This window comes from Gekko japonicus, unplaced genomic scaffold (assembly GCF_001447785.1).
Source record: "Gekko japonicus isolate JY-2015 unplaced genomic scaffold, Gekko_japonicus_V1.1 scaffold248, whole genome shotgun sequence".
NCBI classification, from domain to species: Eukaryota; Metazoa; Chordata; class Lepidosauria; order Squamata; family Gekkonidae; genus Gekko; species Gekko japonicus.
The window spans coordinates 898,915-924,790 of record NW_015169782.1 but is presented as its reverse complement, the minus strand read 5'-3'; the positions used below and the strand labels follow the sequence as shown (position 1 = coordinate 924,790).

The 25,876-nt window shown below is 49.8% G+C and overlaps 1 protein-coding gene across 1 annotated transcript in view; it reads left to right on the top strand.

The window, feature by feature from the left end:
• The window catches only part of DNAJC4 (DnaJ heat shock protein family (Hsp40) member C4), an 88,551-nt gene that overhangs the window by 57,775 nt on the left and 4,900 nt on the right, over window positions 1-25,876 (top strand). Inside the window, exons 4-6 of the mRNA XM_015416836.1 lie at window positions 5,558-5,760; window positions 7,167-7,340; window positions 22,057-22,143. Coding sequence (XP_015272322.1) covers window positions 5,558-5,760; window positions 7,167-7,340; window positions 22,057-22,143 — 464 coding nt within the window. The remainder of the gene's footprint in view (window positions 1-5,557; window positions 5,761-7,166; window positions 7,341-22,056; window positions 22,144-25,876) is intronic.

The following is a 25,876-nucleotide window of genomic DNA, read 5'->3' as shown; positions in this document are numbered from 1 at the left end:
AAGAGCGTCTGGGTAATGTGTGATTTAATTGGAGGCGTGTGTGCCTGTGTATCTTTGCAGTTTGCGGGGACACTGTCACATGCTGCCCGCCCAAGTTGGCCCTCTCTCCCGGAGAGCTTCCTGCCTCTCTTGAAGGCTGCTCCCATGCTGTCCCCTTGTACCTTGGTCTCTGGCAGACAGCTGTAGCTGGCCTCCCCACCTCGCTTCTGCCCTGTGAGTCCTCTGGGAACAAAGGAGCGGCCAGCGGCCTCCAGGGCCTCCGTCCAGGGTTATTGTTCCTGGAAGCTGTCAAGGGCCTTTTCTCTTTAGCTGGCAGCTTTCGCAGATCTCTCTGCTAGAGACGATTGCAGTTTGGCCAGATGTAAGCAGAGATTATAGAGTCCGGCCCTTCCCTGCTGCCAGGCTAACCTGCAGAGTTTCCTTCGCAGAGGGAGGACAGCGGGCACAAGCGTGGGTTTAAGCACCACAGGGATATGGAGAGGCGGGCTGTGAAAGAACAGGGTTGCAGACCTCCACAGGTGGCTCCGTATTTTGCACATGCGTGGATGTTACTGATACTATCATTTGTAATTTGGAAGAAACGATAACACGTTTATATGGAGCTTCCCAGACTGCTTCACGTACATTGTTGGTACAACAGCCCTGTGAGGCAGGGCCTGTGTTGCGATCTCTGCTGCGAAGGGGGTGCCAGGGTAGCTTGACTAAGGCCAGCGATTCTACCACTTCCCTGAACCAGTTTTCCGTACTGAGCCCAGAGCACAGCTCCAGCCTTGTGGAATGGGTCACCTGAGCAGATCAGAAGGCCGTAGTCTCCTCCATTGGTTTATTATTATTTATTTATGTATTTATTATTTTCAGTTTCTATTCCACCCTCCCCGCATGGCAGACTCAGGCAGGACTAGAGATGTGAAGCCCCGGAAAACGGGTTTTTCCTGAATCCTTTTTGTTTTTTTCCGAAAAATTGAAAAAAGAAAAAAAATTGACTATGGAACGTTTTATTTTAACATGATGAATAAAATATTTTAAGACAAAGTGTTCAAATATCTTCCAAATAATTTCTAATATATATATATATTTGGTATCAGATTGATCTAATTTCTGTGCACTGAGGACAAGCAAGTCCTAGGTTACAAACAGAATTCTCCAATGCAAGAACAAGATGCATTTCTTCCTTTAGGAGGTGCGATTGTCAGAAGAAAATAAAAAAGTTTCAGTTTTGTTTTTGCATGTGGGAGGGTATTCTGTTTGTACTAATTGTTTGCATACACTATATTTTTAATATGCTAGTTGTGATAATTTCATGCCAAGTAAAAATGTCATATTTTATGTTCCTAAAGTAACAGAATGACTTTCGATCTAGAAAAGACAAAAAAAATGTTAATGTAGCATTTTTTTCAATTTTTCCGAAAATTTCCATTTCCCCCCGAAAAAACCCGGGGAAAAAACGGGTTTTTTTCCCGAGCTTCAAAATTTCCGGAAATTTTACATCTCTAGGCAGGACAGAGGTTGGAAGGCAGCCCTTACGTAACATCTTAGCAGTATTTGAGAGCTTGTCTGGGATGTGTGTGTGTGTGTGTGTGTGTGTGAAGTGCTGTCAAGTTGCTTCCGACTTAAGGCAACCCTATGAATGAATGACCTCCGAAACCTCCTAGAGGTAGCAGCCTTGTTCAGGTCTTGCAAACTGAGGTCTGTGGTGGCTTCCTTCTCAATCCATCTCCTGTTGGGTCTTCCTCTTTTCTTGCTGCCTTCCACTTTTCCTGGCATTATTGTCTTTTCCAGTGAGTCTTGTCTTCTCACCATGTGACCCAAGTACAATAGCCTCAGTTTAGTCATTTCAGCCTCTAGGGAGAGCTCGGGCTTGATTTCATCCGGAACCCACTGGTTTGTCTCTTTGGTGGTTCACCGCATCCGCCAAACTCTCCTCCAACACCACATTTCTTTCTCCGCGTCAGCTCTCTGTCTACTTGTACTCGATCATTTTTAATATAACTCGATGCCTGTTGGCCTATGGGCTGTAAGCCACCTTGGGTTCTTTGAGAGAAAGGCAGGGTACAGCTACATACCTAAGTGCTGTCAAGTCACAAGTGACTTAGGGTGACCCCAGGAGGCGGCTTTCGGGGCAGGTTAGAAGCAGAGGTGGTTTGCGATTGTCTTCTTCTGCAGAGCCCTCTTTGATGGTCTCCCATCCTGGTTAGCTTCCGCGAGCGGACAAGATCGGGGTATGCCACACTGCCTTCCCCACCAGGGTACAACTGTTTCATGGTTATTAAACTTGGTGAATTTATTGAAAAAGTTGTATTCCATCTTATCTCCTCGTGCGAGGACTAAAGGCAGCTTACAGAAACTAGGATCTGACATACCCAGCCCCAGCCCAACAGTGAATAAAACACCATACCATTTCAATATAATTTGTCTATGATTTATTAGTCTACCGCCCTCCCAACCCCAATGAATGTAAAGCTGCCGTAAGGGAGAGGATTAACCTTCCTCAAACACTCTCCTAAATCGTGCTGCTTTGTGGTGTTTCCTGAAAACTGCCAGAGTCAGTGCCCTCCTCGTTTCTCCGTTCCAAAGGAGCGGAGCCGCTGCCAAGACCGATCTGATCACCTTAGCTGAGGGCGCGGAGAGAAGACAATTGGGAGAATGAAGTTGGCACGCAGGTCCAGGCCTGTGCCAACAACGTGTGTTCGTTCTTATTAGGAGTATTTTGTTTAACCTTGTCTTTCCATTATTGTATGGGACCTCAAAGTGGCACCTGTCCAGGTGCAGTATGGAAATTGGAAAGACAGAGAGAGAGAGAGAGATTCTGCATCTAGCATTCGCTCCACATTTTCTCAACACTGAGGAAAAGGTGCAGCTCAAAACCACATTCAGATACCTGGGGGCAATGCCATACCCCTGAATGGCCATAAATCTATGCAGAAGGTACCATAAAACTCGATGGTCAAAGAAAGCGAAAGCGGCATGCAGTGTAGAGGGTACCATAAAATCTGACGATCAAAGAAAGTGAAAGCAGCATGCAATGCAGAGGGGAGCTTCTGTTCCAATGTGGGTTTCCGAAAACAACGGCGGGAAAAGCCAGTGGAGAATCGCCCAGAGAATCCTTTCCCTGAAGGCTTTGAAGCTGCCACAAATGAAACAGGCCCAGGAGGGCAGCTCAGCTGTAGTGGCTCCGTGCTTGCGGAAGGTTCCAGGGTTCAATCCCCAGCATCTCCACTTAAAGGATCTCAAGCCACAGGTGCTGAGAAAGACCTTTTCCCTCACGAGTCACTGCAGAGCTGCTGCCAGTTGGAGGAGACAGTACTGCACTAGATGGACCAGGGCAGCTTCTATGTGTTCACAGGGTAGGAGAGGAAGCAGTGTGAGGTAAGCCTGAGGCAGTTCTAGGAAGGCTAGGGTTGCCAAGTCCGTTTCTCTGTGCAGCGGGGGGCTCCCGGACGGCCCCCAGCGTGCCCGGCGTCATCACGTCACATCCAGCTGGTGTGCATGCCGGGGGGGGGGCCCCCCCCCCCCGGGCCCGATTCCACGGCAGCGGAAATCGGGCCTCCAAAGCAGGGGATTATCCGCCCCCCGGGGGGACTTGGCAGCCCTAAGGAAGGCCCTGTCAAGCACAGTATGTGCTGTGACTCTCCCAGAGAGCCTGATGCAGCATTGGATTGGGCATAGCATTCAGCTATCTGAGGACCTTGGCTCTTCCTTTTTTTTTTAAAAAAAAAAATTAAGTTTCTAGTCCCTATAAGGTTGCAAAAACACTCTTGAGACTGTATGGGAAATGCTCGCTGGACACCCAAGGGATGTCCCCCCCTGCATTTTCGGTACAAGCATTCAACCTACAGCTTGACGTTTGGGGGAGAGAACATGGGGAGGAAGGCCCAATAAACAGCTTTTCCCCATTACCCTCCAGGGCTCTCCAAGGCAGTCCTGTCTGCATCCCCCCCCCCCATCTTCAAAGCTCAAACAGTTTGACAAGGGACTGCCAACAGGCCTGGTTCATGTTCCCACTTGGGTGTTAAATTCCTGAGGCAACTGAGGCCCAGTCTCCTGCTCAGGTCTCCGGTAAGGCCAGCAAGGGGGCAGCAGCTGATGTTTGCCCCCATTTACAGCAACCAAATACACGGCACTGTCTTTTTCAACACCTTGGGAGACAGACTGCCGTCATCTAGCTTCCTCCTAGTACATTTTATCCGACCTTTCCCCCCAGGCATTCAGGGTGGCGTGCATGCTTCCCCCTGCCTCAGGGTTACCCTGACAGTGGACGATGGAGCTGAAATCACCCAGGAAGCTTTCTTTCATGGCAGAATGGAATTTGAACCCAGATCTCTCAGGTCCAAGTCTGACACTCTGACCACTACATTACACTTGGGACCATCTGGGCCCCTTTCCCTTCCATCGCAGTGGGGCTTGAGAACTTAACAGCTGCATAGTGCCCTGGGTTAACTACCAAGAGTGTGCAGAGCGCCATTTTGGATTTATTTTTTTTACCTCAGACGCAAACACGTTGCCATGACACCACGTTTTGTATCCCGCCCTTCCTCCCGAGGAGCTCAGGGTGACCTACGTGGGGGATTATCTCTTTTTTTGTTTTTAAATCCCTGCTAGGCTCTTACAAAGTATGTTAGGCTGAGAGAGAACGAGAAAGATCAAGACAGGCTCAAGGTCACTCTGGGAGCTCAGTCGCTGAGTGGGGATTTGCCTCAGAGCAGGAAGGCCTGGATTCAAACATTCTCTACACAAAGAGTACTTAGCATTTATATAGCGTTTTTGAACACTGAGAGCACTTGGCAAACGCTACCCCACACTAAGCCTTACAGCCCTGTCAGGGAGGGAGGTGTTGTTGTTTACCCTGCAGATTGCCCCTGACCTGGGTGGCCGAGGCTAGCTCGATCTCATCAGATCTTGGAAACAAAACAAGGATTGGCCCTGGCTGGTACCTGGATGGAAGACCACCAAAGAAGTCCAGGACTGCTATGCAGAGGCAGGCAGTGGCAAACCACCTCTGTTCCTCTTTTTCTTGAAAACCCTACAGGGTCACCATAAATCAGCTTCACTGCTCTGTTGACCCTCATGATTGCACTAGGAGCTGACCTTTCCATTGTATGTAGGGCTGCCAGCTCTGGAAATTGGGAAATTCAGGGGTGGAGCCTGGGGGAGGGCTGGGTTTGGGGAGGGACCTCAGTGGGCATGACACCATAGGATCCACCCTCCAAAGCAGCCATTTTCTCCAGGGGACTGATCTGTTGTACTTCTGGGAGGTCTCCAGGTCCCACCTGAAGGTTGGCAACAGATCGTAGAGGATGAGGTGGCCATGTAGAACTCCAGATGTACCACTCCAGACTGGCAGTGTGCATGTGCATGAATTCATCGTTTTCTTATGTCTCTCATTTAAAAAAACAAAACCACCAGTCTTTGCATGTTGTGATTGAGTGTTTCAGGGAGAGAAGGTGCGGGGATGGATAGTATGGTCCATCTGTCCAGCCTGCTGCCACAGAGACACAGCCGTGTATTTGTCGCCGGAGCTGGGGCCACTTCCGGTTCTGATTCCTCCCTTCCATTTCAGCTCCATCCTGACAGCAACCCGGCCAACCCGGACCTGCACAACCAGTTTGTGAAGCTGAACGAAGCCTACCGGGTGCTGAGCAAGGAGAGCAGCCGGCGGCACTACGACTTCCTGAGAGTGGCTCAGAGGCCCTGGCCTTCCTCCAGCAGCCAGAACCGTGGCCCCAAGGGAAGCCCGTTTGATTTCGACAGCTTTGGAGCAAGGCAAGGGACAGGGGTGCTGGCTGCCAACAGGGGCTGAGGGAGGGAGGCCTTTCTCTGCCTTGCGTCCCTGGAGAGCTGCGGCCTGTCAGAAGGGTAGACACTATGGAGTCCAGTGGGCTCATGCTCTGCCTGAAGATGAGGCAGGGCTAGTTGTAACTTTGTCTCTCTCTCTCTCTGAGAGCCAGTTTGGTGTAGTGGTTAAGTGTGCGGACTCTAATCTGGGAGAACCGGGTTTGATTCCCCCACTCCTCCACTTGCACCTGCCGATGTGACCTTGGGTCAGTCACAAGCTCTGGCACAGCTGTCCTTGAAAAAGAGCAATTTGTGTTAGAGCTCTCTCAACCCCACCCACCTCACAGGGTGTCTGTTGTGGGGAGGGGGAGGGAAAGGAGTTTGTAAGCCGCTCTGAGACTCCAAGTGAAGGGCGGGGTATAAATCCAATCTCTTCTCTCTCTCTGTCTCTCTCTCTGTCTCTCTCTCTGTCTCTCTCTCTTGCACTCTCTCTCTCTCTCTCTCTCTCACTCTCTCTCTCTCTGTCTCTCATTTTCCCTCTGCTGTTTTCCTTCATTGTTTTAAACTGTTAAGCCCCTTGGAGTTGGAATAGATAGAATTAGGATCTGGGAGACCCAGGTTTGAATTCCTATTCAGCCATGGAAGCTCATTAGGTGACCTCGGGCCGTTGGTGCTCTCTTCCCCACATCTGACTCTCTCTCTCTCTCTCTCTGTCAGCCCCCAACCTACCTCACGGGATTGTTATGAGGGTAAAAAGAAGGCGAGGAGAACAAAGTCGTGTGTCATTTTGGGTCTCTCTGTGGGAGAAAAGCAGGATACGGATAACATCTACATATTGAGAGCCAGCGTGGTGTAGTGGTTAAGAGTGGTGGGCTCTAATCTGGAGGGCCGGGTTTGGTCCCCCCCCCTGGGAGAAAAGCAGGATACGGATAACATCTACATGTTGAGAGCCAGCGTGGTGTAGTGGTTAAGAGTGGTGGACTCTAATCTGGAGGGCCGGGTTTGGTTCCCCCCGTTCCTCCTGCTGGGTGACCTTGGGCCAGTCACCGTTCTCTTCGAACTCTCTCAGCCTCACAAGGTGACTGTTGTGGGGAGAGGAAGGGAAGGCGATTGTAAGCCGCTTTGAGACTCCTTAAGGTGGAGAAAAGCGGGGTATAAAAACCACCTCTTCTTCTACACGAATACGTAATTTGGTGACCTGCCTGCTTCTCTGACAGATCGCCCACCATCTTAGGGGCCCCCCCAGTGCTTTAAACAGTCCTTCTTAATCTTCTCTCGCTGCCCCTTTCTCCCCCCAAGCAGCAGTCTGAAGGGTTGCTTGGGGCTGCCTTGTGCATTAATACCCATCCTTCGGTCCTCATGTTGATTCTTCTTCTGGTGTCGTCCCCCCCCAGGCGTGAGCCGGAGCCCAATGACAACATCCGTTACTGGCAGCAGTTCCACGCGACCCGTCCAGAGCCCTTCTCGGGTCCTGAGCTGGATCAAAAGCAGCGCCTTAACCAGCAGCTCTTTGGCTACTGTTTGCTCTTGATGCTGGGCAGCCTGCTTGTCCACTACGTGGCCTTCAGGTAAGATGACACCCCCCCCCTTTTTCTCTCCAAATCTGCGAGACTCGTAGCTCACTACAGAGAGACATCCGCACAAGGCAGTAGAAGGCTCCCGGTTCAAGTCTGTTTGAGAAAGCAGGGAATGAGATGTTCGGATCAACAGGAACCTTGTGTGGTTGAGCATAGGATTGCCAACCTCCAGGTGGGGCCTGGAGGACTCCCGCTCTTACAACTGATCTCCAGACAACAGAGATCAGTTCCCCTGGAGCTGATTCAGAGGGTGGACTCTCCGGCATTGTACCCTGCTGAGGTTCCTCCGTTCCCCAAACCCCACCCTCCCCAGGCTCCACCCCTGAAATCTCCAGGTATGTCTCCACCCAGAGCTGACAGCCCTGGGAGCACCTGCTTTGCACACAGGAGTTTCCAGGTCCGGTCCTTGGCATCTCCAGCTGAAGACATCTCAGGCAGCGGGCGTGACGAAGGACCTTTCTGTGCGAAAGATCCACTGCCAGTCAAATTAGACAGTGCTGAGGCTGGGATCATCTATCACTTGGTGGTAGATCCCCTTAGCATGCAGAAATCCCCAGGTCCAGTCTCAGTGGATCTCTAGAAGTAGGAAAAGGCCCTTTTCTGCCCAAGTCAGAGAAGGTGGCTCTAAAAGGCCTGGCCAGTGGAAAACCTTCTCACAACTTGTTCCATCCCATCCTTCTTTCTGGTTGCAGAGACTTCAGTCCTAGAGTTGGGTTTGACTGGCTTTTGAGCAAGGGAAACCTTTACCTTACCTTAGTCACCATGGCCAGTCCCTCTGGGTCAGACCAGTGGTCCATCTAGTCCAGCATCCTGCTTCACTCAGTGGCCAACAAACAGGGCATAGAGACCAAGCCTTCCCCCTGATGTTTTCCTCGTAGCACTGGGATGCAGATATTTACTACCTCTGAAAGTTAAGGTTCCCTTTAATCTCCTGCCAACCTAGCAGTTCGAAAGCAAGAAATTGCAAGTAGATAAATAGGTACCGCTTCGGTGGGAAGGTAACAGCGTTCCATGCACTTTGGCGTTTAGTCATGCCGGGCACATGACCATGGAGAAGTCTTCGGACAGCGCTGGCTCTTCAGCTTGGAAATGGAGATGAGCAGCGCCTCCTAGAGTTGGGTTTGACTGGCTTTTGAGCAAGGGAAACCTTTACCTTACCTTAGTCACCATGGCTAGTAGTTGCTGATGAACCTCTCCTCCATGTATCTGTCTAACCCCCTTTTAAAAGGAAACGACAGAAGGGGGGAAAAACCAACCTGGAAATCAAGCCAGGAACCAAAAGCTTGAGCAGCGAAAACACAAAATAAAATGCAACTATTTATTACACTGTGCACAAAAACTTCAGATTAAAAACAACACACATAGAATGCAAATAAAAGCTCAGAACATAATATACAGGCTTATGATCTGTTAATGTTCTTGCTTTAGGCTTGACCCTGGTGGCTCCAAAGATTTTACTTTACACTGGCCCATTCCTCCTCCTGATCTTGGTCAATATAATTTGATTTATTTTTTATTTAGTTTTTAACTTATAAAAGTGTATATTTCCAGATTCTTCGTATCTGTAATATTGTATTGTCTCACTCGGCACCTTTTCTTGGCTGTTTTTATAGTTATGGTATTATGTCTCCCTAAAAATAAATTTTATTTTTTTTAAAAACACAGTATATAGCAACGAGCGTAAGTGGCACATACGATAACCACTGGGTGTATCTGTCTAACCCCCTTTTAAAAGGAAACGACAGAAGTGGGGAAAAACCAACCTGGAAATCAAGTCAGGAACCAAAAGCTTGAGCAGCTAAAACACGAAATAAAATACAACTATTTATTACACCGTGCACAAAAACTTCAGATTAAAAACAACACGCATAGAATGCAAATAAAAGCTCAGAACATAATATACAGGCTTATGATCTGTTAATGTTCTTGCTTTAGGCTTGACCCTGGTGGCTCCAAAGATTTTACTTTACACTGGCCCATTCCTCCTTCTGATCTTGGTCAATATAATTTGATTTATTTTTTGTTTAGTTTTTAACTTATAAAAGTGTATATTTCCAGATTCTTCGTAGCTGTAATATTGTATTGTCTCACTCGGCACCTTTTCTTGGCTGTTTTTATAGTTATTGTATTGTAGAATATAGCAACGAGTGTAAGTGGCACATACGATAACCACTGGGTCTCAATAATGGTTACACACATATAATAGCCACAGGACCAAATGCATTTCAACCCAGAGGGCCTTCTTCGGTGATCTGAATTGTACTAACACACATAAAAATGTAAATATAAATATATCTTTTTCAGGCCAAGCAGGTTGTATATGAGTCACTGGGAAAAGTGTAGCTCCAAATAATAGTTATAAATCAGGCTTGCATATACTGAGGAGCCCATGCTCATCAGAGATGGTAACTGTGAACCACCATTCTGTCCTTGGCAGTCGCTCTGTTCGTAGTGTGTGTTCCTGTGTAAACCAGAAATGAAGGTTTTTATTGTGCCCAGCCGTCCAAGAACTTTTGTGGAGGGGCTGCATTCATTGGTAGAGCGACTGCTGAGCAGTTTGATATCTGGCACCTCCAGCTGAAAGGCTTGGGTAGGATGCGAAAGACTGCTGCTTCAAACCCTGGAGAGGTGCTGTCGGTCTGAGTAGACACTACGGATGGACCAGAGGGCTGATTTATTACAAGGCAGCTTCATGTGTCTCTCTCATCATCTCTACTAGACTCAAATACCCTCCCCCCCGAAATAAGTGGATCCCTCCAAGATTTGCCACATTTAAAACAGACAGAAAGAATCCATTCCGTTTCTCTTGCCATCTCTCCATTTGCCTTCCTCTATCTCCCCTACCATCTCCCGTGTCTGGCCCACAGACAATAAAGCTTGTTTTTGCAACCTTGCAATGGGATATTTTTTTAAGAAGAAGAAGAAAGCATACTTGTGATTCTCAAGGTGCTGCATACTGCACCCAGTGCCAAATCCTGCACTTACCCTGAGGCCTTGCAGAGTTGCACAATGAGCTCAGCCTTGTATGCCACCTTCCAAATAAACCCACTAGCCCAGAAAAACATTTGTACTAATCCACTTAGGCTCATAATTTGGGGGTGGGATCCAACTTCTGTAAGTATTCCTGCCAGGGGTCACCTGGAGGAGATTCTGAGCGGCAGTCTCTCCTGGAATACAGGCAGAGCAAGGCCACAGAGCCAGATCACAGTCAGGAGTCCAGTCCAGTCCAGGGGTCAAATACCAGTTTAGCACCAGTCAGAGTTCAGGGGTTGTTCAGGAAAGCAGAGTCAAGGCAGTCCAAGGTGGTGGATCAGCAAGGTTCAGGCAGGTCCGAAAAGTAGAGTTGAGGGTCGGTCCGAAGGTCACAGGAGGCAGGCAGAGTCCAGGGTTGTGCTCACAGAGTTACAACAAGTTGCTTCTCCAACCTGCAGTTCTCCAGGTCTGATTTATGTAGGCATTCCTTAACAAGCCTGATTTACAGCCATCTGCTCAGAGGTGCTCCTGCACTTACTCAGAACTGCTCTCATTGAGCCAAGAGGCGGGCACTCTGTCTGTGTGTCCTTAAGTCTTGTCAGAGCCTTTCCCTTCGCTGTTCATTTAACAAAGGGGGGAGCCTGCTGGACTACTATCCTGCAGCTGTGCTTGGCTACTTCAGAGCTGTGGGTGGGTCAAGGTCCTGAATCTTGAGGCTCCTGTATCTCTAATTCACGCACTTCAGCTGGCCCAGAGCTGGCTGCATGTGGCTCCTCGACTCCTCGAGAGTCTTCTGCCACACTGGGCTCAGGCTGGTCAAGCTGGCCCACGGCACCACCAGGCAAATAGCTGTTTGCAAGTCTTTTGACCTTTAGTGGGAAATAGCAACAAGGGGTGTATAGCCTGATCTCGTGCCTTCCATGCAGAGCTTCTGATGCCGTCTGGGTGCCAGTTGTTGGCGGAGAGAGTGCAGAGGCACCTTGGCCTGACTCGGCACTGCAGCTTTTCCCTCTCCAAAGTCCTTTTCAGACACAGGGGTGTCTCTGTGTTTGGCCATCATTTCATATGCTTCCTTCTATTAAAACAAATCTGGAATAAGAATTTGGCAAGCATTCACTTGGATTGCACAGGAAGGCTCACCCCCACCTTGGTTTCTGAGATTCGGTCACATGTTCTTGGACTGCACCAAGGTTCCCTGGGAAATAGACAGTTCTTATCCACCCCTGGCTTTGCCACCAGGAAGACTACAAGCATAAACCGGAAGAGGGATATTGACAGTCTCAGTGTTCTGAGGAGGGTGACACATTGAGATGCTTGGACCCCCGTTGTGTGTTATGTGCCATGACGTCGCTTCCAAATTACAACAACCCTGTGACCTCCAGAACACCCCATCGTTAACAGCCGCACTCAGCTCTTGTAAACGGAGGGCCATGGCCAGTGTTCCCTCTAAGCTGAGTTTGTGTGAGCCAGCTCACAGTTTTTTAGCCTCCGGCTCACACATTTTTGTCTTAGCTCAGGAAGGATGGGCTCCAGAGCAAACTAAGTTACGCAGCAGCCAAATCGCTCGCTCACAACTTTAAAGCCAGTAGCTCACAAAGTAGAAGTTTTGCACACAAGACTCTACAGCTTAGAGGGAACATTGGCCGTGGCTGCCTTGATCGAGTCCAGTGTTCCCTCTAAGCTGAGTCTGTGTGAGCTAGCTCATAGCTTCTTAGCCTCCAGCTCACACATTTTTGCCTTAGCACAGGAAGGACGGCTCCAGAGCAAACTAATGTGTGCCGTAGCCAAATCGCTCGCTCACAACTTTAATGCCAGTAGCTCACAAAGAAGTTTTTTTTGTTCACAGGACTCCACAGCTTTCCTGCCTCCTTCCACTTTATTGTCTGTCCATCCATCTCGTGTCAGGTCTTCCTTTTTTCCTACTGCCTTCCACTTTATTGTCTTTCAAGGCAAGTCTTGTCTTCTCGCAGTCCCGATGCTAAGAGCCGTCTTTGAGTCCAGCAAGGAGGATTCCACTGATCACTATGCTATGTCGCTGTCAACCTCCCCTCCCTCCGCTGCCCCCTTAATCTTCTTTTCTCTGAGCTACACTTGCCCAGGCCTTGTTCCCCTCTGAGGTCAGGCATTCCATACCCTTTCATCCTCTTTGATGCCCTCTTCTAAATCCTCCCCGGGTTTTGTTTGCATCCTTCTTAAAAGAGCAGCAACCCAAATGACGCAAAGCACTTTGGTTCCCTTTACGTCTTGCTTGCGATGTTTCCTTTGATGCCATCCAAAAAGGATTTGCATCTCTTCCCTCCCCCTCCCGCCATACAAGAGAGATGTTTAAAGTGAGAACCACGTCCGTTTCTCGGTTGTCATGAACCCTCCTTTAAACACCGACCCCAATATGGGAGCCATTTCGTGAAGGCTGCTGTAGTAAAATGGCTAAAAGAAAGAGCTATAATGAACCCAGAAGTCTCTGGTCTGAATCTCAGTATGGCTTATAAGAACATAAGAAGAGCCCTGCTGGATCAGACCAATGGTCCATCTAGTCCAGCATCCTGTCTCAAACAGTGGCCTCAAACAGTTCCTCTGGAGAGCCAACAACCAGGGCATAGAGGCTGAAGCCTTCCCCTGATTTTGCCTCCTGGCTCTGGGATTCAGAGGTTTAGTGCCTCTGAATTTGGAGGTTCCCTTCAGTCACCATGACTAGTGGCCATTGATAGACTTATTCTCCACAAATCTATCTAATCCCCTTTTAAAGCTATTTATTCCTGTGGCCATCACTATATCTTCTGGCAGCAAATTCCTCATTTTATTCACTTTCTGTGTAAAGTATTATTTCCTTTTGTCCGTCCTGAACCTACTGCCCATCAGCTTCATTGGATGCCCTTGAGTTCTAGTATAATTTTTAAACCTCTCTAGAACTTTGTCTCTGGTCACCTCAATTTGGCTCAGTTCTTCAGACTCCCTCCCCTGAAAATAGGGCTGTGGCACCAGTACATGCATCACATTGTCCAAAGTGAACACAGAAACAAAAAAGTCATTGAGCTTCTCTGCCATCTTCCCATCTTCCTTTAGCAATCCCTTTATTCTTTTGTCATCCAAAGGCCCCACTGCTTCTCTGGCTGGTTTCCTGCTCTGGATATATATTTTTAAATGTTTATTGTTTGTTTTGATTGATGCTTTTAGCAGTCTGCTCCTCAAAATCTGTTTTTGCCTACCTAATTATTGACTTACATTTCTTTTGCCAGAGTGTGTGGTCTCCCCTTTTCAATTCAAAGGGGTAGACTTTCCACTTTTAAAAAGAAGCCTCGTTTTATAGCTTCCTTAACTTGCATTGTTAACCAGGCAGGCCTTCTTTTAGACTTGGCAGTGCCTATCCTAACCTGTGGAATGCATTCTATCTGGGCTTCAGTTCTTGTGATTTTAAGTAGCTCCCAAGCATGCTCTAGGGATTTGACTCTCCTGTGTTTCCCCTTCAGCTTCCTTTTACTATTCCCCTCATTTTTGTAAAGTTCCCTCTTTTGAAATCATATGCTACAGTTTTGGACTTTAGGTGTAACTTTCCGTTGACCTGTGGTGGTCACTGTTCCCAACTGAGGTAACAACCTCTACATCTCTCACCAGGTCTTGAGACCCGCTCAGAATCAAGTCCAAGATCACTACCCCTCTGGTTGTCTTGGTGACCAACTGTGATGTCTAGGAATCTCATTTCTACAGCATGACTTGAGCACATGTTTACCCAGTCAATGGGAGGGTAGTTGAAATCTCCCAATATAACAACATTATCTGCTTTAGTCACCTCCCTTTTTCCTTCTCCATCTCAAGATCGATCTCAAGGGTTTGATCAAATGGGTGATAGTACACCCCCACTTTTAAATATCCCTTAGGGCCCAGTATTTCTACCCATATCACTTCTGTTGGGGAGTTAATGCCCCTGATGTTTTCTGACATTTGATTCTATGCCCTCTTTGATGTACAACACAACACCTCCCACAGCCCATCCCTCCCTGTCTTGCCTGTAGAGCTTATACCCAGGAATGAGGGTATCCCATAGATTTCCCCCATTCCACGATGTTTCTGAGATAACTACTATATCTAAATTGTCATTGAACACCAAGCACTCCAGCTCCCCCATCTTGGCTCAGAGACTTCTAGCACTGACCTATAGGCACCTATAATGTGTTTTCCTCTCCAGTAAACCCCTTGCCTCCCTGAGCCCTTTAGTTGCCACACATGGCCCTCGGTCAACATTGAGCCCTCACTCCGAAGATCTTTTACGCTCCTATCAATATTACCCTGAATGCTTATGCCATCATCCCTTTGGACTGACTTGTTCCGAACCAGAGGCCCCTCAGCTCCTGTCGGCTTTCCCTCCGGGGTTAGTTTTAAAAGCTGCTCTGCCACCTTTTTGATATTAATCGCCAGCCGGCTGGGTCCCTGTTGGTTGAAATGAAGCCCATCTCTTTTATACAGGTTTGGCTAGTTCCAGGAAGTTCCCCAGTGCTTAACAAATCGAAACCCTTCCTCCCGGAACTTTTCTTATCCATGCATTGAGAACCCTGATCTGTGCCCGTCTAGCTGGCCCTGCATGCGGAACTGGCAGCACTTCTGAGAAGGCTACCTTGGAGTAGCCAACCTAAATTTTTCTGCTAACCTAAATTTTCCATCCAGGACCTCACAACTTCATTTCCCAGTGTCACTGGTGCCAGTGTGCACTGTGACAGCTGACTCCTCCCCAGCACTGTCTGTCAACCTATTTGGACCGCCTGTGATGTTCACAACCTTTGCACCAGGCAGGCAAGTCACCAGGCAGTCAAAACACCTGTCACAGACCCACTACCACAAGCCTACCTCCCCCCAGCCCCCCAGCGGTGTCCTCGGTACAGGAGGATATCGGTCCATCGCCCAAGGAAGAGGTCCCTTCTGAGGGATCACATCCCTCCTCAGGCTGACGCTCTCTAACTTCGAGACTCTCCACAAGAGCAGGAGAGCCGTCAGCACAGGAGTGGGGCTGTTTGGGTAAGTCCCTGAGGGTCTCTCCCCCAAAGGGTCTTTGCCTCAGCTTCTCCAGGTCGGCAACCCTAACATCAGGGGAATGAACCTGCTCCCTGAGAGCAATGAGCAAACTCACACCCACGATTTCCACCCAGTGAGTAGATAATTGTACATGTGGCACTCACCGCAGAACACTTAGCCCCTGCTCCTCTGCTGGCTTTCTGTCTTCAGCCAGTTTGGTGTAATGGTTAGGAGCGCAGACTCTACTCTGGGAGGACTGGTTTTGATTCCCCACTCCTCCTCGTGTAGCTGCTGGTGTGACCTTGGGTCAGTCACAAGCTCTTTCAGAGCTGTTATCTCAAGAGCAGTCCTTGAAAGGGCTCTCTCAGACCCACCCACTTCACAGGGTGTCTGTTGTGGGGAGGGGAATGGAAAGGAGATTGTAAGACGTTCTGAGACTTCTTTGGATTGTAATGGGTGGGGTATAAATCCAATCTCTTCCTTCTTCTTCATAACTGGTCAATGGTTTAAAGGTATCTGGAGTGATGAAGGGTCCCCAGGCCCAATCCCCAGGTCAAGAACCCTTTGACTCTCACCCTTTGGCTCATGCCTCCGCCTAGGAGGAGCCCTACAGTTCAGAGACCCACAGCCCCGGCCTCCCAGCAGCAACAGCAGAGGGTGGGGCCTGAAATCATCCCCAGGCAAACAGACCTTGCTCAATGAGCAACAGACCAGACAAAAGACCCAAACAGACCCAGACAAAACCACCACTCTCCAGCAGGCTACAAGCACCCACTCACCCTCAAACTCTGTCCTCTCTTGAAGTAACCTCAGTTAATGCTCCCCAGTAGTTTAGCAGTTTGGGAAAGGCAAAAAAAACCCACTCACCTTCCCAGCAGCACTCTCCTGTGTTCTTTCTTCCAGCCCAGCTGGCTCAATTCTAGCTCAGTGGTAGAGCATCTCCTTGGCATGTCGAAAGACTTATGTTCAGTCCCCAGCATCTCTGGTTAGAAGGATCAGCTTAGTAGGTGGTGTGAAAAATCTCTGAGTCCCTGGAGAGTGGCTGCCAGGCAGAATAGACAGCCCTAAGAACATAAGAAGAGCCCTGCTGGATTACACCAGTAGTCCCTCTGGTCCAGCATCCTGTCACACAGTGGCCAACCCGTTCCTCTGGAGTGCCAACAACAGGGCATAGAGAGGCCGAAGCCTCCCCCTAATGTTGCCTCCTGCTATTGGTTTTCAGAGGTTGACTGCCTCTGAACATGGAGGTTCCCTTTCCTGGCCTTGATAGACCAGCGTTCTAACTCCATATAAAGCGGCTTCATGTGTTCAACTCATCGGCCAGGTCCCTTAGCCCCTATAGATCTGTCTTTTCTTTTTTTAGTTTTCCTGCTTTATGAAAAGACCCACTGCTGGTGCACATGTATAGAGAGCAAGAGTACCCTCTGCTTTTCTTTGCATGCATGTTGAGAAGGAGGAGCAAGACATTGAGGTGAAGTCACTTAGCAGCAGAGAGGATTCCTTCAGAATGGTGCAGCTCCCACAGTGCCTGGCTTGTGTTTCCTGCTTCTCAGCTGTCTTGGCCTGCTGCCCAGAGCCATGACCTTGACACCAGTGAGGGCTTCACTCTGGCTCTCCCCTCTTCCTGTCATGTGACTGTGCTGTCACATGACTTCCTGTTATGGGCTCCCAGGTTATTAGGTCTTGTATCGCTGCGTGGGTGTTAAAGGTGGGTCCTGGGTCTGGGAATGTTGAAGGTCACTACACAGGGTGGCTTTAGAAAAGTGTCTGTCTGTCTCTCTCAGCCTTGATTCTCCATCTGCAGTATGGGGATAATGTAGCACAGGTCTACCTTACAGGGCTGTTGTAAGGAACATAGCAATATACTCAATGTGAAGCGCTTTGAGCACATGGGAAGTGTTACTTTAAAGGATCCCCCTGCAACTCTCTTACGTCATTTCTCTCTCTCTCCCTCCTTCTCTTTCCTCTCCAACTTTACCCTCCTCCCCATGTTCCTTCTTCCTTTCCAGATTGTGTTAGAATTGTTTATTGAATTATTTTCTGTTTCCTTTCATACTACAATAGCAGGCTGGAACAAAAAACAACAACCCCAAAACAACAAAATAAAATAAACAGAAAAGGCAAAAAGGAAGGAGAATTGCATTGCTTCAGGCCTTTACGCATGCTGGATCTGAGTCCTTGATTCATACTGTTAACAGACGCTGCAGACGCGTCTGTAGAAGCCATCCAAATCTCTCATTGCGCATCTGACCATGGCAGTCTGCCGCAATATCCTAATTCCGAGGCAGCGAAAGGAAGTTCAGTCTGCTGGCATGGAGATGGAGAGTGCCAGCTCACTTTCCCCAAGCCTGCAGCGTCAACCTTTTGGGTCACCAGAAGAGCGGGTAAAACTCCGCCTTTATCTTTGTTTCCAAACTCTAAGCAAACAGGAGTATGGCATCGGCACCCTTAATGCCACCAAGGGCAGGTCAGGATGCCACCCGGTTGCGGGTCATGGACCCGCTAGACAAAGGCAGGGCACCAGGGTTACATTTACACATTTATGTGAGTGTAACGAAGGGCAGGCGTAGAGAAAGGGAGAACGGGCCCTGAGAGTGCTCAGGAAGCTGTCCCCACACCCTTGGCTTGCATCCAGCTGGTCCCTGTTGGTATCATCACCCGGAGGGGGGGGGAATCCTTGTGCAGCTGCTGGGACTGGTTTCCATAGGGCAGGGGTCCCCAACACGGTGCCCACGGGCACCGGCCAAGTGTTTTGAGAAAGCGGACGGGGCCAGGTGGGTCTTTTGCCCAGGAAGGCTAGAGATCGGCTGGGCAGATTTTTAAAAAATGTTGCTTCAGCAGCAGCTGCCGCCACAGCATGAGGCTCCTCACCATGTGACCAATGGCAAGCTGGGGCGACCATTTTGTAGCCGGCTCCAGCTCCTGTGGCAGCCATTTTGTGCCAGCCATTTTGTGGCTGTGCCCGCCACCCTGAGTCAGAATTCCAGAAGTGCCCACAGGCTCAAAAGGGCTGGGGACCCCTGCTGTAGGGGTTTCATTCGGGGAGCTTTTTAAAAAGGTTTTTTTATACAACCTCCTCCGATCGGTGCCCTTCCTGCGCAACGGAGCCTGCCAAGGCCGACTGCCAGCCAGTCCTGATTCTAATCCATTGCCTAATTAGCCGGCCATGACCAGGGAGAGATTAATTGTGAGCAGCCTTTAATCAAGCCTAATGCAATTAAACATGCCCACTTAAGTCTGAAACGGGGAGGGGGGCGCGGGAGAGGACGGGGAAGGCAGAAGGGGGGGGCGATGTCGCAGGGCTGAATCCAGAAGACGAGGGATGAAGGAAGACAGGCCCCCTGTCAGGGCAGAGCACAGATCCGCGGGCACTACGGTTCCCCTCCCAAATGGCAGGGAAACCCAGGCGCTGCCCTTTCATGAGATTGTTTCCCTGGAGAGGAGAGGTGAGCGGAGGAGATTTATGGCCCTTTTGTCATATCTGTTTATTTACAGGCAGGTTTGAGCAGGAGGAAGCGGGCCTGGAGCCCAGCAGGTGCCGGTCCCGCAAGCAGTTCAGGTTCACCCCCAGCCCACCCCAGGCAAAAAGCGGGCCTCTGGGACTCCACCTGTCTCCCCCGGCTGCAAGGGCTCAGCCTTCTGTCTCCTCTGCGGGCCGCCTTCCAAACTGCTGAGCTCCGTGTGCGTTTGTCCGTGCGGTACGGCTAGTAAGCTACCAGCCACCGGCAGCCAGCGAGCATCTCCTTTCCCTCATTGCCCAAGAAGAAATAATTCTTAGCTCTCTCAGCTGATAGAAAAACCTAAAGCCGGCACAGTGCTTTGCACACCTGTAAAAGAGCTGGTGTGATGCTCCAGGGGGAACTCTCTGTGCAAAATTGTGTTTGTATAGTGAAGGAGATACCGTGGGGTGAGTTCCATTCCCCAGATACTTAGTCTGGATGCATCCTGGGTCAAGGAGGCTTGCCTTTGGTGCTGGAGAAGGGAGCCTCCAACCCAACTGCACTTCCAAACAGTGTTCTCTCTAAGCTGAGTCAGTGTGAGCTAGCTCGCAGTCTTTTGGCCTTTGCCTCACACATTTTTGTCTTTGCTCAGGAAGGATGAGTTCCAGAGCAAACTAATTGATGCAGTAGCCAGATCGCTCGCTCACAACTTTAATGCCAGTAGCTCACAAAGTAGAATTCTTGCTCACAAGACCCCACAGCTTAGAGGGAGCATTGCTTGCCTGTAAGAATTCAGGGCGGGGATCCCGAGACCACTCCCCACCCCGCCCCCTTCCGCTCCCCAGGGAGGCCACACAAGCATTGTTTGGGGCAGCCGGTTCCCCAGAAGTCTGCCAGCCTATTCTTAACTCTCTTCCAAATCCCTTGAGTGAATCCCGTGGAGAAAGAATTGGAGGAAGGGCGGGGTGTGTGTGTGGCGGTGGAAATATGCAGTGTGGGGGCACGCTCATCAATCAGTTCACAAGCCCCCCCCCCTTTCCTTTGGCTGGCTAACAAAGAATGGGCTGCTTTGCAAAGGATTCTGGGAGGGACAATGCGGCCTGCCTATTCAACAGCCCGAACCCTGGTTCTCCGTCCACCCATCCCAGTTTTCCAGAGCCTAGGGTAAACATACCAGAGGGCACCAAGGGGCAAAACATTTTTGTCCTTTTGTAATGGAAATGGGGCTTGGGGAAGGAGGGGAGCTTTGCCCCCTAATTAGCCCTTCCCTGCACAGCCCGACAGAGCTCAGTATTTATTAGATGGGTGACACGCAATCCTTTGTGTCTCTTTTGGGGAAGGGGAGGGAGAAGAGGGCAGTGGCGACTGGTAACCGTATGGACGACACGCTTTGCATGTAATATCCTCCCTCTGAATGTAGTGTGCTCGGTAGGTTCAGAGAGAGGGGAAAGCTGGCCGGTGGAACCGGAGGTGGAAGAAACAGGCTGTTGCAGCCAGTCCCCGCTTGACAACTTATTTTGTTCATTCATTATTTATTTACGTGATTTATAGTCCACCTTTCTCACAGGGAATCAAGGCGGGTTAGACATGGCGAGTCAGTACAGTCTTCAAAGTGGGACATTCAGTAACCAACGCTTTAGGGTTTTAGAAGTCTGGAACCCCCGGGAAAGAACTGAAGCTTAGCCTAAGTGTTTTAACATGATACACAGGGAAAGACGGGGGTTGGTTTGGTGTAATGGTTAGGAGAGTGGACTCTGATCTGGGAGAACCGGGTTTGATTCCCCACTCCCTCACATGCAGCTGGCTGGGTGACCTTGGGCCAGTCACAGTTCTCTCAGAGCTGTTCTCTCACGAGCAGTTCTTGAAAGAGCTCCCTCGGGCCCACTTACCTCACAGGGTGTCTGTTGTGGGGAGGGGGAGGGAAAGGAGATTGTAAGCCGCTCTGAGACTCCTTCGGGTAGTGAAGGGTGACATATAAATCCAATCTCCTCCTCTTCTTCTCGTGTAAAAAGCATCATGCTGTTGGACACATGAAGCTGTCATAGGCTGAATTGGACCACTGATCTATCGGAGTCAGGATTGTCTATTTTGCCAGGGTCCCCCTGGCAGAGGTCTTTCACATCGTCTGTTACCGCCTCCTTTAAACTGGAGATGCCGAGGATTGATCTTGGGACGTTCAGCATGCCAAGCAGGTGCTCCACCACTGAGCCAAGGCTATCGTTGCCAGCCTCCAGGTGGAGGCTGGAGATCTCTTGCTATCAGTTCACCTGGGGAAAATGGCCGCTCTGGAAGGCAGTCTCTATGCCATTATACTCCATTGAAGTTCTTCCCCTTCCCAAACCCTGCCCTCCTGAGACTCCACCCCCCAAAATCTGCAGATATTTCCCATCCCAGAGCCAGCAGCCCTCGCCGTGGTGCCTGTGTCGGTGCAGGGATGGGGACATTCCCTGGCCCCTCCGGTTCAAGCATCTCTGCTTCCAGGGCTGGGAAAGGACAGGGCTGTTCTGCCTAAGACTGTGGAGAGGCGTTGCCAAAAGGGATAGGTGGGCAGGTGTCTGCTCCTCCTGGCGGCTTTGTGTGTCTTTGGGCTTCCGCGGGTCTGTTTCTGCCTCAGCTCCCCCAAGGTCAGTAACCATGCAGGATGTAATGTACTCCGCCATTACCACGTGCGCGACCGTTGGGCCATGCGGTCTAGCAAAGCCTGAAGCTTCGCTCTAAGAGAACAATAGAACAGCGGATCCTAGCCCGCACCTATCAGAGGGCCAGGTCCGCAGCCGAGAGCCTATGGGACTCTCGGCTACTGTAAATAGCCTATAGGGAAATAGGGGTGTGTTTTGGTGGTGGGTTTTCTGTGCATATATACCGGCCTGCGAGCAGGCTTACTTTGTCTTGTTCCTGCTTAAATAAAGTACTCTTGCTGAAATCACTCCACGTCTCTGAGTACTTTTCACAGGAGTATCTTTCTTAACCTCTCACAGTTTTTCGGACTGCATTCTCTGAACGCTGTCTGTCTGCAGGGTCAGGTGGGGAAGGAGGGGGGCACACACACACCACCTTTTAATTGGGAAAAGGACAGGCCTTCAGGCAGAGACTTCGGAAAAACAAGAGGTAGAGCCACCGCCCCCCCCCCCAGTTCCTGTGGGGGTGGAAAACAATGAACAGATGGGAGGTGAAGAGCTGAACTGTTTGAATCCTGGTTTGCTTCAGCACGTTCTGCTTCTCGTTTCTTTTAGTGTGTGGCCAGCACACCCTATTAAGTTTCTACCTCTGCCCCCACCATTTGCTTGCAGGAAGCTGGAGGACGCTCACAACCGCTTCATGGATGAGAAGGACCGAAGCATAACTCAGATTTACAACACGAACAAGGAGCAAGCCAGGTATGGATTAGCGGGGTGGGGTGGAAACTGGAACTTTTTGTCTCGCTAGGCTTGGTGGCCTCTCTCCTCTTTGGGCCTCACCCCCACTCCCACGCTGTGCCCCATCACAACCGTCATCCATCCCCAGCGTGCCACGGTGCAAATGTGCTGGCTGGCTTACTCTGTGCAGTCGTTTCACTGCCCTTAGTCACAGGGATGGGGGGGGGAGCTCTGGATGGCCCTGAAGCTCCACCCCCTGACAACTCCTGAAACCTTCCCATCCTCTGGCTGCAGAGATTCTAACAGGCTTTCCCAACAAATAGTAAGGCTTACTTTCACAGCCCCGAGGACTAGAAGCTTGCTAAATTGAGATTTGCCAGAATGCTGGCTGTGGCACCAGATGACAGCGTGGTATAGCGGTTAAAGTGTCGGACTAGGATCTGGGAAACCCAGGTTCGAATCTCCCCACTCTGCTACGGAAGCTTGCTGGGTGACCTTGGGCCAGTCACACACTCTCAGCCTAATCTACCGCACAGGATTATTGTGAGGATAAAACGGGGAAGAGGAGAATTGATGTAAGCAGCTCTGGGTCCCCATTGGGGTGAAAGGGTAAAAATAAAGTAAAATACCAAACTCCATGCTTTTCTGTGCAGAATCAGTGACTGTATACTCCATTACATATTTTTAAGAAGATATCTTCTTTGGGAGATAGGCAGATATATGCACAACTGGATGGTTCATAACAGTGTGAAGAGACAAGAGGAGTCAGCTGGGGTGGAAGAAGTTCTGCCCTTACCCCTGAGAATGATTGGCTGTGCTGTTGCAGCTTCCCCCGAAGAATCCTGGGGGTTGTAGTTTGCTGAAGGCACTGAGACTTCCACAGCAGAATAAAAACAGGAGTCCAGTGACTCTTGAAAGGTTGATAATGTTTATTCCAGCATAAGCTAGTCACCGCTCTCTGCGTCAGGCGCATAAAGCAGTCATCGGTCAGCCAGACGTATTTAGATAGAAAGCTGCAGACAACAGGAAAGGCAGAGCAGTAATAGCCTCTCCCAGGGGAATGCTGGGAACAGAGCAGGCTCCCAGAATTCCCTTGGGAGAGGCTGTTACTATAAAACCAGGTCTGTAGTATTAGAAGGCCAGTGGGACGTCATAACAACATCGCCATTGGGATCTTTGGTTCATAGAGCAGAGTTTTGCCCAGTCACAGAAGCATGCTACCGAATGCAGTAAATAAGTCTCCCGAGAAGCATATTGCAAAAAAAGAGGCAAACTTAACATTTATTCAAGTAGATCCAGTTCCCATTCAGGTTGCCGTCAAAAGAAGAGAAAGAAGCCTCATCTAAAGAGTACTTTCCCTCTCCCAAATGGCCAGCTTTCCTGGCTGGAAACCAACAAGTAGAGAAGAAGTCAAGGCCCCACCAGCAGTAGCAGCGGAAAAGAAAAAAACACGGTGTAAATCGAGGGATCAAGAAAGAATAAATAGCTTTCTACACCCGGTTTTTCTTTTCTGCTGCAGCTTGTCCGGCATCGTGTGTGGGAGTGTGAGGGCATTGTCTCTGTGGGAGAGACCTGCAGAGACATGTGTATCCATGGAAGGCCGTGTGAGATGAGTGAGAGGACAAAGCCAGAGAGGAGGGGTTAGAGAGCGGCTCCCAGGTTAAGACAAAAGAGAGGCATCCCATTCAAGGAGATAACACCTACGCACACTTAGAAAGACGTAGCACCCCCCTGATGTCCAGACATGCTGAGTCGCTCACTCCAGCCATAACAACATAAGAGCAGACCTGCTGAATCCGACCAGTGGTCCATCTACTCCAGCATAGATGCCACAGGGAAGCCCCCAAGCAGAGGTCACCAGCGACGGTCCTCACCCCGGCATCTGACAGAAGTATTCTGCCTCTGACTCTAGAGGACGCATTCAGCTATTATGCCTATGAACTAGTGGATACTGAATATTAATTCCACCCTCCATGAATTTTTCTGGCTTCTTGTGGCAGGGAGTTCCACAAGTCAATTTGCCATCTTACAAAGTAGCACTTCCTTCTGTCTTTCGTGACTCTGCCCCCACCAGTTTCAATAAAGTGACCCTAAATTCTAGCATTAAGGGGGGGGGGATTCCTCTTTATACATTTTCTCCGCACAGTGCAGAGGTTTGCAGACCTCTTTATCGTTTCCCCTCCCCCACCCTAGCACTCACTGCCGTTTCCCCTAAATTAAAAGCCCTATGCCCCCTGACCTGGATGGCCCAGGCTAACCCAGTCTTGGAAGCTAAACAGGGATGGCCTTCGTTAGTACTTGGATCAGTGTTCCCTCTGAGTTAGTGTGAGCTAGCTCACAGTTTTTTAGCCTCCGGCTCACACATTTTTGTCTTCGCTCAGGAAGGACGGCTCCAGAGCAAACTTAATTTATGCAGCAGCCAAATCGCTCGCTCACAACTTTTAACGCCAGTCGCTCACCAAGTAGAATTTTTGTTCACAAGACTCCACCGCTTGGATGGGAGACCCCCAAGGAAGTCCTGGGTTGCTAAACAGAGCCAGGCAATGGCAAACCACTCCTGCTCCTCTTGTTCCTCTCTTGCCTTGAAAACCACAAGTCAGCTGCGAGTCGACAGTGCTTTCCAGCACCAAAAGGTCACACATCACAACTTAGGCTGTCACTGCTTTTTCTGAGGACCTTGTTTTAGCACTTAACAGAATCCAGCCCAAGACGCGTACACGTGGGCTACGAGAACTGTTAGATCTTCGACGTGGTCTCTGTGCTTCACACCCATGGGATCTAGTGTGCACGCGCTGGATCGATCGGTGCTGTAGCAAGCTCTTTTAACGGATTTTCGCGCCCAGTTCCTCGAGCATGCGCAGGAACCCCACCGCGCATGCCCAAAGGGGTGGGCGTGGACATCCCGCCATTTCCTTTCTTACCGCCACGTTGAATAGACCTCTTCTTCGTCGGTCTGATAGGTTCGCTGTTAGCTCACCTCACAGCTCTTAGGAATTATTTCCAAACTTCTTTTACTTTATTTATTGTTTGTTTCTTCTTCAAAAACAGTTTAAAAAAAAATTTTTTTTGCTTTCGGTTGAGGGGAGTTTACCTCAGGCCTTCGGGCTACCCCCCCCCTCAAACGTTCCCTCATCTTCTTTTCTTTTATGGAGAAGAAGTTGGGATTTTTTAATAGGTGCAGGGGTTGCAGTAGCAAACTTGCTCCTCCCGACCGCCATACCCGCTGCATTTTTTGCCTCGGATAGTCTCACCAGCCAGAGTCCTGTCGCCACTGTGCACGTTTCTCCAACCAAACGAGAAAAAACCGTGCTGCGCGCCTTAAAGTGGCGCTGCTTGAATCGGCCCTTGCTCCTACCTCACGATAGAGGAGAGACCGTCAACATCGACAGCTCCGGCATCGAGACCCGCCTCCGATGTCGACCGCCCGACGCCGAAGCTATCGGCATCGAAGGCACAATTGTCCGCTTCCACGCCAATCAAAAAGAAGGCTAAGGCATGTAAGGATCACAAGTCCACGAAGAAGGGCACCCTCCAAGTCCCTTAAGGCGGCAAAGAAGGGGAAGGAAGCAGTGCCTGCACTGGGTGATGCCCCTATAGTGCCTCCCACTTCAATGGCAGTATCGATATCGGAGGCACAACTCCCACTGCCGATACCGACCATCCAACTACTGGATTCCCCCATCCAACAAGTGGAGCGTCCGTACTCCGACATCGACACGGCAGAGCTCCTAAATCACCAAATGGGTGCATAGCT